The following is a 20,515-nucleotide window of genomic DNA, read 5'->3' as shown; positions in this document are numbered from 1 at the left end:
ATAAATTGTTGAATGTTATTATACATTATTGAAGACTTCTTTGTACACAACATTTTTAGTCGTACTAAGACATGGTACACTTTCCCCGCAAATCAAAATTTTCAAACCCCTGGGGTTACTAAATCTTGAAACAGCTACGTATCGTTGTCCATGGTTAAAGACCGGTTTTTTCAACAACAACCCAACTTTAGCAAGCGTTTGTCCTTGACTTTTGTTGATTGTCATGGCATAGGATAGCATCAAAGGAAATTGCTTTCGTTGAAATTTGAAAGGCAATCTTGGATCTGACGGTGTAAGTGACATCCTAGGAATCAATACTCTGGTTCCTGCATTTGTGCCGCACATGATTTGGCCTTCCAACACATGGTCAGCCAACCTTGTAACAATCAACCTTGTACCGTTGCATAATCCTAATGTGTGATCAATATTTCACAATAGCATAACAGGTGATCCAACTTTCAATGTCAATGCATGATTTGGTACTCCAGAACATCTCAAGGTACTCAAGAATTCGGGAGTGTGCAAATCCGCTAACATGTCAACATTGGCATCTGACTTACACACAGAATCACAACTCAAGTATGTCTTACCCTCAGAAGGATTATGATCATTCATGTATTGGTTAACGGCATCTACCACATCCAATGTTGGAGCTAAAATTGCACTATGATTAAGATATGACAAATCGGCAATTCCCAGTCGGAAATTGGGGAAAGTGCTATCAACAATTGTAGCAATAGGGTCATCTTCACACTTCAACAACAAATCTTCTGGAACAGTAATCTCTGACTCCCCCCTCAAGTTGACACCCAATAATTCCATCACCTATATTAGCTATCCATTTTGCAAATTCCTCGATCTCCTTGCACTCGTATTCTGATTGAACACTCTTCAAACGTAGATTCTTAGTCAACCTTAGGACTTTACAGGATTTCCATAGATAGGATGAGCTAATGCTCGCTCGAACTATATCCGGTCTAGTACCCTTTGGAATGACTGGTAAAATTTGCCTGAAATCGCCCCCCAAAACAACTGTCTTACCACCGAATGTCATATCAGAACTCATTGGATTTATGAAGCGCATCAAATCCCGCATAGTTCGATCCAGGGCTTCAAAGCAGAATTTATGCATCATTGGGGCTTCGTCCCATATTATCAACTTTGTTTGCACAAGAAGTTCTGCCAGTTCACTGCCGTTACGTATGTTGCATGTGGAATCTTCATTAACAAATATCGGTATAGCAAACCGAGAATGTGCCGTCCTGCCACCAGGCAATAAAAGCGAAGCTATGCCACTAGAAGCAACATTTAACACTATTTGACTCTTAGACCTTAATGCGGAAGAAAGTGCTCGCCACAAGAAAGTCTTACCTGTCCCTCCATAACCATAAACGAAGAATAACCCCCCTTCCTGGCGATCCACGTCATTTAACACTTCATTGTATATTGCCTTTTGTTCGTCTGTTAACTGCCTTTCCAATTCTTGATTCTCTTTCTCCTGTTCGCCACAATCGTATGCTAATTCTTCTTGAATAAACCTATTTGCAATAATGTTTAACGCACCAAAATTTGCCGTTGGCATCTCAGGATAGTCCTTCAAACTCTTACCATGATTAGATAATAGCTTCTCAATCTCTACTAAAGCAAAGTTCATTTTATGCGAATCGGTCAACACAAAATCTGCATAAATATATATTAAAATTTGATTTTATAACAAAAGTACGTTAAACTTGACTTAATATTTTTTTAAAAATGTACGATTACCTCTGTTCTGCAGTTGTCTACGGACGTTGAATTGTGCATCGTCTGATAGATGTTGCCAAACGGCATGCCAAACTATTTCCGGTTTCCCCATGCAACTGCTCATTAGCAATGTCACAAACAATCTCCTCAATTGATCTGCTGACGCCCAATGACTGGCTTCATTTATTGCATCAACATATTCGTTGTCATCATCACCTAAACCCCTTGCATAACACGCATCTCGGAATGAGTCATATTGCACCCCATTTGCAGTCCTAATATCTTCATAACTTTTAGGGCCGCGGACTTTGTTCAGCAAACACCTCAAATAGAAAATTTCACCAGTAGCTGGCGGGACATAGAATATACTTCCTATTGAGAACCCTTTCTTTCGTGGCTGCCATTTTCTAAGGTCTTTCTTCCAAACGAATCTTGTTGGCATCTCAACATAAGTAAGCTCTCTCGCATCGGTGTATGTTTTATTAGCTTCAAACCATTCTAAAAACATGCTCTGTGCTATCGTAGGTCTATTCACAATGTTCTCAACAGCATCATCATCTGCAAATATCACACTCTGTTGATTAGGAAGGTGATGAAAGCTTAACCTTTCCACCGAAGGCGCCCGAAGTTGTATATCAAAACCAAACAGACGCCAGACCGCTTCACACGGGGATATGTACCTACAATCATAGTACATATTTATCTCATCTATTGCTTTGTCATTCTCTTCATCATTGCATCTTTTGTAAAATTCGGCGGTTACCCGATCATGACCCTTGTTAACATACTTGAACAGGTACTTGATTGACCGTGACTGGTTGCACCACTCGACATTTATATGAGCCTTGTACTTGAGCAATAAATATCTATTGTGCGGTACCACATACCTGTTGTCAAGGCGATCCCGTTCTTTGTAACTACACTGCCATTGTCTCTCCTTCTATATAACGGGTAACCATCATCATCAAATGTAGAACTATCAACAAATCTCTTAGGAAAATGTTTAGAGCATCGCCCATTTACCATACATGGAGAATTGGTCCTCACTTTTCCACATGGACCATGCATCATAAATTCCTCTACCGCTTGGTAATACTCTGCATCTTTTTTTTCATCTGGAATCTCTGCGCAAATTATGTTGTCTAGAGTAAGAACTTGCCTAACTTCTTTACTTTTCTCCAAAAAAAGTAATATATGAGCATGTGGAAGACCTCGCTTTTGAAACTCAATTGTATATATGACTGCAACAACATAGACATAAACATCATAAGATTAAGTAATTACATAAAATTGTATCAAAATTGATTTAAAATAAAAGGACAAAATATTACCTCCAGCCACAGGGCCAAATAGTTTATTCTTTCGACAATCAGCTATCAAAGCATCCAACTTAATCTTGAATAACCGGCAAATAATGTCCGGCCGATCTTCTGGCTTCAACCTTTGGTCTTTTAAAAAGCGTTGCACCTCAGGCCACTTCGGATTGCATGTAAAGGTTATAAATAAATCTGGGTATCCAATCCATCTACATATTGCCATTGCATCTTGGTAGTTTTGTATCATGTATCTAGCACCACCCGTAAAACTTGAAGGTAGTATTATTCTGCGACCTTGGGCTGCAGGGCTTAATTCACCCCTTGTCAAAGCATCAGTCAATCCACTATAACTCTCACACCTTAGGCTTTTTTGGTGTGTCCTTATATTAATCAGTCTTCCAGACTCAACCATTGTGTAGCCATCTACAACAAATTGTTGGAACAACCGCTTTGCAAATAATATGGTACTCGGAGCTGACGGTCTAGACTGTATGCGGTAGCAAAAAAACTCCCTGGGACTAATCCTCTGCCTACCACCTGAAGAGCGCTTGCCTACAACGTCCGCGAATGAAATGTCTTCCCGATAACCGTTTTCGCCATATGGAAACAAAATAGGGTATTGCAGCGGCAAGTATGAAGGATTTAATTCACTTATCCTCTGTAGGTGGCCACCCTTCGATTGAACAATAATATCACGCTCTCCAATACTGGTATCCAGATCTCCCACAATTAACGCTGCTACTTCTGAAACTTGCGGCAGATTATAGGTCCTCGTATCTCTATTTCGTTTTCCCAACAACTTGATTTTGACCTCGGCGCATGGATTAATATCCAACTCAGACATAGCCATCCGAAAAGACTTAACCAAAACATTATTTTCATCGAGGTCTTTCTGAATGACATTCACTATTTCTACATGAATGTCATCTTGCTCACCACTACCCCTACAACAACAAAAACTTGATATATATAGTTGTCAAGATAAAAAATAGTATTTAATGATTAGTATTAACACGCAAACTTTTTTACCTCACAGCATTGATACGGTTGATCTTTTCATTTGCCGTGTCGTATATATATAACTGGGCAAAATGCGGTTCTTTGCCTTGTTCTGGAAGTAGAGTGCCCATGAGGTGATAGTTTTGACCACTTAATCGAAAAATTGGAGGTGCTCCCCCCTTGTTCACGCTCTTGTCAATTTTTCCTCCCATGGATGTGAAGCAGAACATGTTGTTGTAGGTCCTAATGTTGTGTAGAAATTCTTTTGATAATTCGTCATTGCCGAAAAAGAGATCAAATATACATTTTGGTGGCAACTTATTCTCCGGCAACTTGATCTTCCCATTGTTGCAACACAACATAAACAGTGGAGATGCTTTTGTTGACAAATTCTTTTTCCTTTCTTCAAACCAAAACAAAGCCCCACAATGGACGCATTTATTTGTTGCATCACCAAAATCGCAGTATTGACCTGAAACAAAATATATACAAAATGAAATACTGATTGATATTTTAAGGAGTTATAAAACAAATCTACATACCATGTTGTGGACCAGAGGATGTCCCAATATCGAAGTTTTGCCTATCATCGTTTCTCGATATATTTGCATCTGAAATTAGAAATACATTTAAAAATCAATTTTAATAGTTTAAGGTTTGCATATGTACTTTACTTATAGTTGTTTCAATAACCAGTAGAGTATCTTCTTACCAGGTATGTACGTATTTGGTGCGTCGATCATTGTAGGGTTACATTCACCTTCAAAGGCAGATAGCAAGTCTCTTGTTGTTACATGGTCATCGACAATTCCATATTTATTCCATGGTTTACGAATTGCCAATTCATCTTGTGTTATCGTCGATGCAGGATTTTCTTTATCTACCAAAACAAATGGCTGGCAATTGGTTGCACCGATCTGTGTATTGGACGAACGTACTGTACACATACGTAATATTAGACAAATTTAAAGTATAACAATATAACAAAATAAATTATAGAAGTCTTAATATTATAAATTAAGTACACCTAACATCTACATTATGCTAGCCTAGAAAATGAAAAAGTAATTTGACGGTATAAGTATCATATTTTAGTGGAAAACTTATTAGGTAGACCATGGTCCACAAAAATCTGTGCACCATAAATAGAATTAGAATGAAAAAGTATATTTCACTAAGTACAAACCAACAAATTGATTACACATAATAAAAGAAATTTAACTATTTTAACGAAAAATTAGAAATTGATATTAAAAAGTAAATCATATGAAGACAAATTAGTGAAATTACAATTCCACACTGAGTTCTATGGACCATGAATTACATTATAATTAAATTTACAATGAATGTATATCAATTAATCTTAGGGGATTTACTGTTGGTGATGTTACTCAATGGTGCGATATTTTCAGACAAAAGTAAGGATTAGTTGTCGTACGTTGGTCTTTAGCTTGGGCAGCATTATTCGTAAAAGATGAGTTGCCGAAATAATTTGCTATGATATAAAATATAACATTAAATTAAGAAATAATTCCAATAATTTATACTCGAAACAAATTAGTAGACATAACATAAATATTTGTTCAATTGCACAACATTAATATGTAATCGAATAGAATTAGGTAGACCATGGTCCGAAGAAATTTGTGCAAACTAAATAGAATTAGAATGTAAAAGTATATATCATTAAGTACAATCTAATCAATTAATTACACATAACAAAAAAAAATGTAACTATTGTAAAGAACAATTACAAATTTATATTATTAAACATAAATTACATTAAAAATATAACATTTAATTTGACAAACATCGTTTAACAATTAAAACTATAAGGATATTTAAATTCACAATGAATGTATATCAATTCATTCTCGGGGATATACCATTACTGATGTTACTGAATGGTGTGATATCTTGAGACAGACAACCGCCCCCCGGAATTTGGGAAGGAATATTTGGCGTATGTTGGTCTTTACCTTGACCAACATTAGTCCTTAATGATGAGTTGCCTAAATAATTTGCTGTGATGTAAAAAAAAAAAGTTAGAATACTATAATAGCAACAGTAATTACAACAGTTAAAATTGTATAAATTAATCACACCTAACGCTATTAATTATGTTAGACTATAAGTTGAAATTGTAATTGCTATCAATAAGAGTTACCTAATAAGTGGACCAATTATTAGGTAGACCATGGTCCACATAATTTAGTGCACAATAAATACCATTAATTAGAAAGTATAAATCATTAATACCAATCAAAGTATTATTGTGATACTAAAGTATTCCATGTACATTGGTATGATACATTACTTACATTATAATTATACAATTTAATTTTACAGTCAATTTGTGCACCTAATTAAAAAGATAAGGTTTTTTAAATTAAAAATGAAGGTATATGAATTCAACTAAGGGGATTTACCGTTAGTAATGTTACTCAATGGTGTGATGTTTTGAGACAAACACCCTCCAAAAGGAATGCGGGAAGGATTTATTCTCGAAGGCTGTTGTTTTCCTTGAGCAGAATTATTCCTTGTTGATGAGTTGCCCAATTCATTTTCTGTAATATAAAATCTAACATTAAAATAAAAATTAATTCAAATAAAAAAAATTCGTAAAAATGAATTACACATAACATAGTTCAGAGTACACCAATAATTTATAATTGTTTAAGATTTGCGTAACACTTATGACGAAAGTAGTTGCTGTGACACTAAACACACCTAACGGATAATATACTTATGGTAGCCTATAACCTGAAATTGTAATTGATATAAACAATAACCTGCCGCAAGTTTACTGGACAAATTATTAGGTATAACATGGTCCACAAAATTGTGTGCACAATCAATATCATTACAATGAAAAATAATATATCTAATTAATTACACATAACAATCACACCATTAAATAATATGAAGACTATATATATACTTATTAATTTATATCTATAAACTATTTAAATCTATTTATCTATTTATATAACAATATATATATATATATATATATATATATATATATATATATATATATATATATATATATATTAATATATAATATTACGGAGTATATGTTTGTTCGGTCAGAATAACATCTGAGAAGAGGAAGAAGGGTGAATACCCTTCTCCTTCGCCTTTGTTCGAACAGATCTGTTCTTCACCCTCTCAAAACTCACTTCCGATCTCTCTCTGTCTCTCCTAAATCTAGATCAGTGCTTAGTCGTAATCTCGGTTTCAACTGCTCTTACTGAACATTGTTTCCGGAGAAGTCTTAGTCTGGTCTAGATGAGCATCTCCCCGATTCTCAGTACATAATCGCGATCTTTCATTTCCGTGTGTGAACAAAGAAAATTGAATTATATTTAGAAATTCAAAGTTCTGGTTTACATATCAAGTATCAATGCGGTGTGGGTACATGTCTCTGGATATCCTCTGATTCTTCAATTGGTGCCTTGAACACTCCACCATTGAAGGGCCTCCGGGTTTCAAGTGGCTTGATCTTCAAAGAAGGGCTTGTATATATAGCTTGTTCTTCTTGAAGGGCCTCCGGGTTCAAATGGCTTGATCTTCAATGGAGGTTTGGATCAATAGGCATAGGCAGATCATTATGGAGGAGAGACTTCTACTTTCAGTATCACATTTTTATTGTGATCCTGAATAATATTTTTCTAGATGTTTACATCACTTTTCCTAGGATGTGTGAGATTACATAGAAATGAGAGCTCCTATTTATAGCGGTAGGATAGAGAGTTTTGATAAGCTCAAACTCTTTTGATATTATCTAATTAACAAATTAGATAATATCAATATTATCCAAAATATTTCAAATATATTCAAATATACTAATATTGATAAATAATCAATATTTATCAAAATTTAAGTGTCTACACCGTGAAAGATCGTAGTGTTCAACCATAGTAAATGGTGGAAATCACGCTGCAGTGAACCTAATTTCCAACTACTAAGGTTAGTGTGCATTTAATTTCCAGTCAATTTGATTATGGTTCGGATTTATCAATGTTGTTTGTTCTAAACTTGATCTAATTTACTGGATCTAAGCATGCATATCGAGAATCATAGATAGAAGCTCTTAATTTCATATTTGTATGATTCATAGCAATTAGGGTTCTAAGTCGTATTCTTTGTAGTGTTGCTATAAAAACACACAATTGAAATTACTGTTAACTGTGTAAATATCATGTTCAAAATGCTATAGCTATATTCTGGTACACACAAATCCTAACCTGTAATCTACTCTATCATGTTGTTTTTCATGGACATACTAGAATTATTTGAGGAGATGGAGAAGACAAACAAAATCGCTAGGCAAGAGGGATGCTACAATGAAGCTTTATTTTAAAATGAAAAAGATAAGTTTCGAACATACCTTTATTTTCTTCACTTGGTTTCCTTTTGATGCCTATAATTGTTGACTTAGTGATTTTCCTCATTGCACTGTCTATTGTGTGTACTTGAAAATGTCTTTGTGAATTGTCTATTTGGCTGTGGTCTGAAACTGGAGAACTGTGTTGGTAGTTAGATGGGGCATCTTTCTTTAGATTGGTTCATTGTAGTTTACTTAACTTTTTGCCTTGATTTCGAAAATAGGATTGGAACTGAAGAGTTTTCTGTTAATATTAATGATAGCTGTCCATCAATTATATTTAATGTTTAGGGAATGTGTTTCTTTCCCTAAGAATGATTAACTTTTACTTAACAGGCCAATAATTCCATTGTCTTAAATTTCTTTAGATAATTGGTCAGAACATGGAACACACAGATTGATTCTTTGGTTCTAAAACTCTTCAAGATTCTCTGTTATGGCAGTCTATCAAATTATTTTTCTAATTAAAGTAGATTCTCAGTTTTTTAGTGAACACAGTAATGTTAATTACTTTTAAAATTCAGAATTTAGGTGGTGTTATCTACTTTCTTTCTAAATGTGCTAGCAAATTTCTTATATACTGGTGTTGTTATTATTTATTCTGAACACAAATTCTAACTTTTTTATTTGTTTTTTTATTCGTTTTAGAACAAAATTATCCAAGCTGTGGAGTAATTGAAGAGCAGCAAGCAGAAAATAAGCACTATGGTCATATTTGCAAATAGGTTAAGACTCTATCTTGATTTACCTTACTTTAGATGACTTTGTATTGTTATACTTGCATAGTTTGTAAGTTTGTTCACTTTAGTTTGTAAGGCAATATACAGTTTGATTTAAAAAGACTTTTTTCAACAAATGGTCATCAAGTATAGACCAAGTTCATCTTTTTTTTACTTTCATTTTTGTCAATTTGTTTAGATAGGTTGTAAGAACATTGAACACATACATACATTTATTATTTGATTCTACTCATATTTAATTCTCTGTTATGCCAGTGTATCCTTTTCCTCTTATTAAATATTCTGAACACAAATTCTAACCAATTTTTTTATTTTTTTTGTTATTCTTATTAGAATGAAATAATTCAAGCTTTGAAGAAATTGAAGAGCAGCCCGCAGAAAAAAACCAATCAATGAAAGACCACTAAAAGCAATATGGTCATATAAGCAAATAGGTTAAGACTTTATCTTTACTTGCCTGTCTTTAGATTAGTTTGTATGCATATACTTGCATAGTTTGTAAGTTTGTTCACTTTACTTTGTAAGGCAATAGACACATTAAATAAACAAAGACTTTTTTCAACAAATGGTCCTCTACTTCTTTGATATCTGGATCAGTATAAAACTAATGCAAAAAGTTTTCCATTACTTGCTTTGACTTTGGTGCATTGTTTGGTTCTATATAAGTATAGAACTCACTAATGTTAACACAGTAATGTTAATAACTTTTTTTTTCTGTTTGGTCAAAACTGGTATAACTATTTTGTATATATCATAATATTCTTTAAATGTGTTTTATTGCAAGCAACAACTTTGTTTTTTTAATATTAGATACATTCAGTAAAATGTCCTTTTCAAGAAATGGTCCTCAACTACCGACCAACTTCATATATTTTTAATTCTAGTGTCTTTGATATCTTGACTTTGGTGCATTATTTTATTCTATATAAGTATAGAAGTGCCATTTGTGTATGATCAATTTTTTTTATTTTTATTTAAGGAGATTCTCATTTTTTTAGTTAACACAGAAATTTAAATTACTTTTTTTTTCTCTTTGCTTAAAACTGGTATAATGTTCTTCTATGTATCATAATATTCTTTAAATGTTTTTTATTGGAAGAAACAACTTTGTTTTATTAATAATAGACACATTGAATAAAATGTCTTTGTTCAAGAAATGGTCCTCGAGTATCGACACTGTTAATCTATTTGTATTTCTATTCTATTTGACATCTGGAATTTGTTCAATTGTTTTATTCTATATCAGTATAAAAGTCAGATTTGTGTAGGCTCAAAACATTTTTCCGTTTAAAGGAGATTGTTGGTTTTTTAGTTAACACAGTAATGTAAATTACTTTACAAATATTGAATTTAGTTGCTGTTATCTAATTTTTTTTAAATGTGCTAGAAAACTTTGATGGATACCAGCTTGGACATCAGGTGCTTTGGAGAGATGCAAACAGAGTAAAAGAAGATTGTGCAAATAGGTAATTGGAACTAACTCTATTTTTTAGGCACAATATATTTAGATATAAAGTCTTAGAATTGGAATATTATTTGTCCATAAGTTTGGAATATTACTTACAAAGTCTAACATGTAATTGAACATATAAAAAAAACACAACTACAAAGTCTAAGTTGCTTGCCAAACTATTTCCATCCTGTCTACCTTCTAAAACTTTGGCCACCTGGCATCCTTGCTAAACTTGGACACCTTTCATCCTTACTCTGAATAACCTGAAAGGAAAATTAGAAAAACTGCAAAACAGGTTCTAATAGCAGTATATACACCAATGTATTGTACTAAACAGTTAGGCAATAACTAAAAACATTAGATAAAAGTTCTAAAACATCCCAAAAACTGAAAATAAAAAAGTGTCACACCACAGTATTAGGAAAATAAAAATAAACATGTCTGGATAGTGTCCGGCTAACAACAATCACTTTCAACCATCAATCTCAATTACAACTTTTCCTTTTTGATTTCTGAGTCATTCAACTTCTTCCTACTTTTGGATAATGAAAACTCATCCAAAAGTGACCTTTTAATAGCCCCAGAGTTTTCAGCATTGTCTTCTCCTTCCTTTTGCGAGGGCTGGACAGTGGCAGGACTATTCACTTCAACTCCAATAGAATCTTCCTATTAGTAAGAAAAGCAAAAAACCCTATTTGTAACCATTAAAAAAAAACTCATAGAGTTTAGGGTTTTAAATTCTTGCTCCAGAAACTGCATCGGTGTTAGTTTCCTCCTCAATCGTCCTTGACATTAAGTCTTGCTCTTCATGCTCCACAAACCTGTCAGCATAGGTCTTAAGCAAGTGCTCATCCCTTACAACCCTAACAACATTGAATGGGTAATTGGGACCCATCTTTTGAGCCAGTTTGAAGTTGATCTTAAACAGCATCTTCATTCCAACTATAGCATCCAATTCAGGTGGCACTTCAACATCAAGCTGTTTAGATAGGTGATAAATAACAAAATTAAAAACATACAATATAAACAGTTTAGGAAAAAAATGTAGACATTAAATTATAAGAATTTACCTCCTTGTATTTTGCATACAAAATAGAAGCAGGAATACCCACAAGCTCTGTAACTTCCCTATCCCAAAGTAACATTGGAGCATCTCCAGATTTGTCAAGAGCAATAACAACTACTTTGTACCTAACTGTACCCATCATACAAGTCTTTTTACACTTAGTACAAAAAAGTGTCCCTTCCTGTTCTTTAAGCTTCTTATTACATCCAAGTTTCAGGCATGATAAGTAGTACCAACCATCCTCAAAATCTAACCCAAGAATCTCTGCAGCAACATAGTAGTCCCCATCCTATAGTATACAAATAATTTTGTAAGTATATATAGCACTTACCAAATTCAGTTACATCAAATAAAAGAAAGAATTGCTAGCTAGTGTGTGGATTACCTCTTTCACCTTCTTAATATCATGGCAGTTAGTGACAATAACAGAAGCATTATTAAACTCACTAATGCCTGTAGAGTTGGAATGCAGTGTCCCAGTACTGAGACTCCTCATTGGAGTACCCTGAGCTTTCATGCTTCAAAAACATTAGAAACTTGGTTAGATGTGTCTAAGCCACCAAACAACAATACAGTAGACAACATTTAAAATATCTATCTTATTTTTTGATTGGTAGTTGAGTGAAGTTGAAGAAATGCATACACTGTACAGCATGGTACTTCAATATATATACACAGTACAGTGTATTTTTTTTTAATCCAGTATTCAGATGTTAAAAAAAAATATATGGCTTGTCTAAAATCAGAAGTACAAAGTAGAGCACACATTAATAAAGATACAAAAAAAATAGGAGAAATATAAAAGATGAACTTACTTTGACTTAAACTCTTTAAACTCTTCCCAATCCTCATTAAACCACAGCTTCGTAGCATCATAGGAACTGGTTATTCTCACTTCACCTAAAAAAAATGTATAAAATAGATGCATGTATTTTTAGATATATAGACTGATATATATACAGTATAGAATATAGAGTATTTGAACCTATAGATTAGAAGAGAAAACAGTATAGAAACTCACCACCCACAACTTTGGCCCTACAGCATTGAATGACAACAATCAGTGGTTCTTTCGAATCACTATTGTAAAAAGGCATCAGGGAAGAAACATCCTCATTCCAGAGTGTACACATCATGGTGTTCTCACTGGATTAGAAACAGAAAAAAACACAAAAGTATGAAAAAGAAAAGTGCATCATTTTCTAATGTAATCAAATTTAATTTAAAAAACTTACGCATTGTCTTCAATTTGAAAGTCGATTAGTTTGGTGGCCTTCCCCCCTACAATCTTGTCCACAGGATTGTAAATCTCAATTACCCTTCCAATAACATCTGCAAAATGAACAAAATATTAGCAAGAACTACTAAAAGTTGAATAAAGAAGATATTAGCAGTTAGGAAAGGTCAATTTAGTACCAATCAGCTCCTTGTCATTCACATCATCAGGGTCTTTCAAAGCCAAAAAAAACTCTTTAATCTAAAAATTTTGCAAGGAAAGCCATTAGAATGTATTTCCTTCACTTGTGTTCTGTAGTTAAATTTGAGCATGAAACCATGCTCTGTAATCTTGTAGACATAGTAGTTTGTAGAGGCCATGAAGTTCTTGATTTCAAAAACTTTCCCTTCCTTGATTGTATCTCTATACTTTACAATGTCTTTCTTGATGATACTCGCATGAATGTAGTCTCCTTGCAAATACAATAGGAAAAAAATTTTATAGACATCAAAACACACTAAGATGAGTAGATAACATGGCATGAAAGTAGCTTAATTGAAAGACCATTAGATGAGAAGATTATAGACAGCAGAACACACTAAGATTATTAGATAACATGGCATGATTAGTAGACAAAATCAGATTGGCAAATAGATAAAATTACCTCTTCATCATGGAACAAAACTTCCATGCTCTTACTGACCTGCCCCTCTCTCCTTTTCTCAGGAACTTCATACACACGAACTGCTCTCACTCGTATTGCCCTTTGCTGGTGTTCCGGCTTAATGTTTCTGACAGCAATGAACATGGAAGGCATGTTGAAACACCAAAAATTGCTTTCGAAAAGGCAGTAAAGTGCGAGAAATTTCTGAAGTGTTCTGCCATGAAGAAGCCCGGTATTTATACATACTGAAGATTCAAAAAAACGAAGATACCGGCATTCTATGTTTGGGAAATCGCACACCTCAATTAATGTGAATTTGAATATTGCAACTCTGCATATTCTATGTAATCTATGTAATGTATGTAATATATATAATTCTTTCTTGTAGGCCGTAGCAGTTAATTATGCTTTGTAGATATTAATAGTAATGATCTTGTTTACAATACCAAAGAGTTCTACATTAATTGAACTCCTTGGGAACCAAGGATTGTATAATAATAAGAACGGCTAGGCATATTCCCAATAGGGAATCCCATTACACGCGCAAAATAAAGAAGCAACTAAATCGCGATTCAGGACTCCACCAAAACTGTGTCGTTTTCATTTGGCGGGAAACAATGATTGGCAAAACTTCTTGCTTTATTATAGAGTTAGATTAATTAGAAATCCCAGTTAAAAAGATCATTTGAAAGCATAAGCGATATAATATAGTGTACAAAATATTTTCACTTATTGTTTAATTTATTTTCACTTATTGTTTAGTTTATTTCCATTTAATGGATTCGAACAACATTAATTATTTAACAACATCTAATGATTCTATTTTTTTAACATTTTCATTCAAGGACATAAATTTTATGTTTATCTATCATGAAAGTTAAATGCCAATTTAATTTCATGTAATGAATTTTTTCAATCTTCCATTTATATATACATTCATAAACATTTGATTATAACAAGGTATTCCCTAATATCGTATTTTGTAATTTTTGTACCACATAAATTGTATCTTTAAGAAAGTTTAGCACGTCTGTTGAAAGTGGGTCAACTTGAACAATGACATGTGACATGTTTAGCACTTAATTAGTGAGACCACTCAGAGTCTCAGACCACATTCTATCAGGGACCCACTCAAATTATTGTATTTTGTATTGGGATTATTAAAATCGTGACTTGTAGTGGATGGGTTCTTGAAACCATGTTTTATAGTTATGTGCCTCACTCAACCCGTATTTTGTCAGGATATCCACAAAAATCGTGTTTTGTATTGAGATTCTTAAAATCATGCGTTGTAGTGGTGAGCCATACTGAAACAGCGATTTGCGAAGGAACCACTCAAATCGTATTTTTTATTGGGATTGTTGACGTTGTGAGTTGTAGTGGGTTTTTTAAAACCGTGTTTTGTTGGTAGTGGGCCCCACTCAACCTATGTTTTGCCGAAGAGATCTTATTAAATCGTGTTTTGTATTGAGTTTCTTAAAATCATGCTTTGCAGTGGTGAGCTCCACTCAAACAGAATTTTGCCAGGGGACTCACTCAAATCATGTTTTGTATTAAGATTCCTAAAATCGTGATTTGTAGTGGGGTCCTTCAAACCGTGTTTTGAAGTCGTAGGCCCCAATTAACCGGTGATTTGCCCAGAGATCCACTCAAATTGTGTTTTGTATTGAGATTATTAAAATTATGCTTTGTAGTGGTGGGCCCTACTCCAACGGGGTTTAGGAAAAATATTGGGCATTATCCCAATTGTGCAATGCGCATAAAAAACTAGTTTATATTAATAAATTATTATTGTAAATTTATATTAATACAATGTAATAGAGTCAGTAGCATTAAAAATGATTATTAAGACAAGTATAATTTATTTTATATTGTGGATACATTATTTTTAATAATTTTTATTTAGTAATATTATACCTTTTTTTTAATATAGTAATATTATACCTTAAGTCCTTAATTATAAAAATTTTACCTAATAATTTTTGTATTAAATGTCATACAATAATTACCATAAACAATGTTTAACAATTGACAAATTCTATTAGGCAATAAAAATTACTATTATAAAATCTTTTGTAATATGGACATATTATTTTTAATTGTTTCAGTTTAATAATATTATATCTTAATTCTTATGTATAAAAATTCTAAATAATACTTTTAGTACTATTGAATATTGATTAACAAACAATTATTTTAATTATTAAGACAATTAATAGGTATTTAGCTTTAAAAATTTTCAAATATATGAATTATATATAGTAGCAAGGAATCAATTAGTAAGACAATTATATTAGGTAATTTAATTAATAATTTACTTTTTAAATTATACCCTGTTTAATAATGAATATTTTCTTAAAGTATATACATAGACTATGGTTATTAATATAAAATTAAAATTGTATATATATATATATATATATATATATATATATATATATATATATATATATATATATATATATATATATATATACTTAATGTATAATATTATTAGTACAAAATAAAATATACTTGCCTTAATAATTAATTATTAATATTATTGCCTAATAATTATGTATTGTTACCTTTTTCGGTGCAATTATTATAGTAATTTAAATACATATATATTTTTATACTTAATGTATAATATTATTGGCATGATATAAATTATAATTACCTTAATATATAATTAATTTTTAATATAATTTCCTTATTTTTATTAAAGGTAATTATTCTGATAATTTTTCTTTCGTTCTTTTGTGTAATTATTTTGTAATGTATTTAAATATTGAAAGATATTAGAACAAATATTATAATTAATGAAATTATTATGGTAATTGCAACAATATTTGGTCATTATAATTAATATAATTAATGAAATTGAGAAATATACGATTTCTTCCATAGAAATATTTGTGGCAATTTCATTAAACTACAATTAATAAAATATGAAATATAATTAAAGAAATAAAATTATAAAATTAACAAAACATGAATATTTCTAATTTTTAAAATACACTTATGCACTATAATAATCATATAAAATTTAAATGCTACTTTTTTAGAATTTTAAATGTAATTTTTTAAGTATAAATCTATCAATATGAATTATAATTAATAAAATTATATTATAGAACCTTCCTATATACATATTAATAAATATTATGTGTATATACGATGAATTCTACAATCATATGAGGAAATGTGTCGGATTAGAGTTTAAATTTATTCATACAAAATTTAGAATTTATATTTTTTTTAGTGAAGTCTAAGTGCAATTCTCTTAGTTATTATTCATATTTTTAGAATTATAATATATGAAATACAATTTGGAATAAATCAACTTAATTATGTGAATATTTTCTATAAATTTATCTAAATATGTTCATGATTAGAGATTATATTTGTAATTTTGCATTTCCTCTTTTTAAACAGATTAACTGGATTAATCAACTGACGAAATGTACTGACTGATTTAGCGATGAAGTCAGTCAGTAATAATAAATCATAAAGAAGATTAAAGAGAAGATAACAACACAAAGCCAAAGACGCAGAATGTTTACCCAGTTCGATACAGTGTGTATCTACGTCTGGGGGACGATCACATATGCGTCCAATCCACTAAATCATAATCCAATGTACAAAGGTAGATATACAATAATCTTACCCAAGTGCCCCACACAAGGTACATACCCAGTCTACACAGGTTTAGTGGATTGTTGAAGATGGAGAGCCATGCATACAGAAGTCCAATGAAATCCCTTCACTTGGAGAGCCCACTCTGATGCAGTCCACTTCAATGACGCTCTATACAGTTGTTCCTACAACTGTGTGATCACAGTGTCCTTTCGTTTAAGCAGCAGTGATTCTTCTCAAGTTCATAGTCTTAATCACCATCAACATGTTATATTGAGAAGACGCATAATAATCAAAGATCTAGTCTCATAGCAGATGTGGAGTGTTTCTTCTTGCTTAAGGCGTAACCCTAATTCTCTTAGAATGATGGTACTTATAGATCCGTCGATAGAACATTCCTTCCATAGATGTCTTTGATTGTAGATGGTAGGACAATATTTGAAGAATGTAATCTTAAAGATTCGGTCCATACCTTTCCAAAACAGATACGCTGATCTTCCTACCAAAACTGTCTTCTGCAAACCGCGTACAGCTTTTAAGAAAACGCCTTCTTAAATCAGATCTTCAGTGTCAGTCCTTTTGTTGTTGCTTCTGATTGATCAGTCGTTTGTAGAGCTGGACGGACACATGCTAAACCTATCTTAATATGCCATAATAATATTGTCAATTATAAGATGGGGTTTTTTGGAACAATTAAAAACACTAACAATAATATACATACAAAATTTAAATTTAAATTTTGTATGTTATGAAAATAGATACTTGACCAAATATATAAAAGTCCAACTATATTCTTATATTGTACATTTTAACATCTTTTCATTTTTTATATTTTTAATTTTAAATTCATAATAACAAAATAATTTCAGTGCAACGCACAGGTAAAACATTATATTTTCTAAAATACACTTTGATAAGTATCATAAATTAATTAGTACAATATCATTTCTGTTTATAATAATTAAACAAAAAATAAATAATTTAAATATATGAACCAATGATTTCAAAATAAAATTAATATACAGTTACAAATAAATATATATAGCATGATTAGATATACTTTAATTAGATTTAATTTCTTTAATGACATGATTTTTCTTTATCACTTTCTAATGGGAGACGGTGTGGGTTGCGAAAAATATTTTAAAAATACAAATACTTACTAATAAAAAATAATTTTAAAATATTTTTAACCCCTCATAACATGTGTAAATCTTATATTTTTAAAAATAAAATTTGATAAATATCATAAATTAATTAGTACAATATCATTTCTGTTTATAATAATTAAAGAAAAAATAAATAATTCAAATATGTGAACCAATGATTTCAAAATGAAATTAATATACAGTTACAAATAAATATAGCATGATTAGATTTAATTTTATTAGTTTTAATTTTCTTAATGAAATTATTTTTCTTTATCTGTTTTTGATGAGTGACAAAGGGGGTGTTTGGGTTGCTGAAAAATATTTTAAAAATAAAAAAAATTTTAATAAAAAATAATTTTAAAATATTATTTAACCCCTAAACATGAGAATATTTTATATTTTGAAAAAAAAAAAGATAAAATTTGATAAATATCATAAATTAATTATTGCAATATCATTTATGTTTACAATGAGAATAATTAAAGAAAAAATAAATAATTCAAATCTATGAACCAATGATTTCAAAATTAAATTAATATACAGTTACAAATAAATATAGCATGATTAGATTTAATTTAAGTAGTTTTAATTTTCTTAATATAATTATTTTTCTTTATTTGATGGGAGAAAAAGGGAGTGTTTGGGTTGCTGGAAAATATTTAAAAAATAAAAATAATTTGAAAATGATTTTTAACCCATAAACATGCGAAAATTTTATATTTTAAAAAAGATACAATCTGATAAATATCATAAATTAATTATTGCAATATCATTTATGTTTACAATGCGAATAATTAATGAAAAAATAAATAATTCAAATATGTGAACCAATGATTTCAAAATCAAATTAATCTATCTATCTATACCATTAATAAAATTAAAATCTCCCTTTTCAACATTCCCGCCCAAATTAATATGAATATTAATTAATTAGAAAAAAATTAATAAAGCTTAATTGGTAACAATAATATTTCTAATTGAGTAATTGACTAATTGTCTAAAATGAAAAAAAAAATGAAATTGTTAGATCATTGCATTTTAATTAAAAATGGAACAAAAATTAAAAATTAGACGGAAATATTTCAATAATAATATTCTACATCATGACTAGTAAATGTATATTTTAAACAATATAAAGATAATTTAAAAATATAACGGAAATATTTCAATAAAAATATTATGCATCATCAATTAAAAATTGAACGGAAATTCGGTAAAAATATCACTGCATCTAATATTCTAATTGACTAATTGACTGAAAAAAAAAAAAAAAGAATAATTGGCTAAAAATGAACCTGATATTACTAATTGACTGAAAATATAAAACGATCACTAAGTGACTGATATTCCACCCTTATATATTTTCACCCGAGTCACCCATCCTGATCGACTGAAGGTGTTAGCTCTAGACGAAGATGGACAAGATTGTGTTGCTACTGCCAATGTTGTCTACAAAAAGATTTCAATAATGTGAAAATACATTCAGTGATATTGTGTTTTTTAAATGGCAAACTTACTATATATCTAGACAAAAAATATATTTTCCATACAAATGAATTAGGATATCAATTCATTCTTATAACTAAGTTGCTAGAGAATGAGCACATTTGCTTAATTTATAAAAAAAATACTAACAATGATAAATAAAATCTCCAAAGTTACAGCACCGCATGCGTACATCGACACATTAACTATTAATTTGAGCAATTATTTGTTCAAATTAAAACAATGATAACATCAAAACACATAAATTATTCAAACCATATATTCAATTGCACTATATAATATTTGATGTTCTAATTTAAATAATTATATATCAAACCAACTATTCTTAATATATTACAACAAATTCATTCCGTGCATCGCATGCACGGGCGAAAATACTAGTATTTTAAAAAGTTAAAATCCTAACAATTATGGCAATTCTTATTTAATTCTTCTACTAATATGGTGACCTAATTACTTCTTCCCCTAATTAATTAGAAATCCCAGTCAAAAAGATCATTTGAATGCATAAGCGATATAATATAGTGTACAAAATCGTTTCACGTATTGTTTAATTTATTTCCATTTAATGGATTCGAATAACATTAATTATTTAACTACATCTACAGATTTTATTTTTTTCACATTTAAAGTCGTGCCCCGTAGTAATGGGC

General features: G+C 30.8%; 1 protein-coding gene across 1 annotated transcript; it reads right to left on the bottom strand.

Moving 5' to 3' along the window:
* Window positions 1-429: 429 nt before the first annotated feature.
* Window positions 430-5,005, bottom strand: LOC109159782. The gene is made up of 8 exons (XM_019307894.1): window positions 4,771-5,005; window positions 4,601-4,669; window positions 4,089-4,530; window positions 3,075-4,003; window positions 2,767-2,984; window positions 1,765-2,683; window positions 810-1,680; window positions 430-718 (listed from the first exon to the last, which is right to left on the bottom strand). Exons 1-8 carry the CDS (start codon window positions 5,003-5,005, stop codon window positions 430-432), a joined length of 3,972 nt encoding a protein of 1,323 aa, XP_019163439.1.
* Between the last annotated feature and the right edge of the window lie 15,510 nt (window positions 5,006-20,515).

Source organism: Ipomoea nil, unplaced genomic scaffold, assembly GCF_001879475.1.
Source record: "Ipomoea nil cultivar Tokyo-kokei standard unplaced genomic scaffold, Asagao_1.1 scaffold2845, whole genome shotgun sequence".
NCBI classification, from domain to species: Eukaryota; Viridiplantae; Streptophyta; class Magnoliopsida; order Solanales; family Convolvulaceae; genus Ipomoea; species Ipomoea nil.
Note: the sequence above shows the minus strand (reverse complement) of the source record. Positions and strands in the feature narration are given on the sequence as shown.

What these genes read in the sequence shown, in the direction of transcription:
- LOC109159782 (XM_019307894.1), bottom strand. Translation starts at nt 5,005, where the DNA reads ATGTGTACAGTACGTTCGTCCAATACACAGATCGGTGCAACCAATTGC. An exon ending in AACCGTATCAATGCTGTGAG is followed by an intron (nt 4,004 to 4,088) that starts GTAAAAAAGTTT and finishes TTGTTGTTGTAG; the next exon opens with GGGTAGTGGTGAGCAAGATG. An exon ending in ATAGGTGATGGAATTATTGG is followed by an intron (nt 719 to 809) that starts GTGTCAACTTGA and finishes AATTGTTGATAG; the next exon opens with CACTTTCCCCAATTTCCGAC.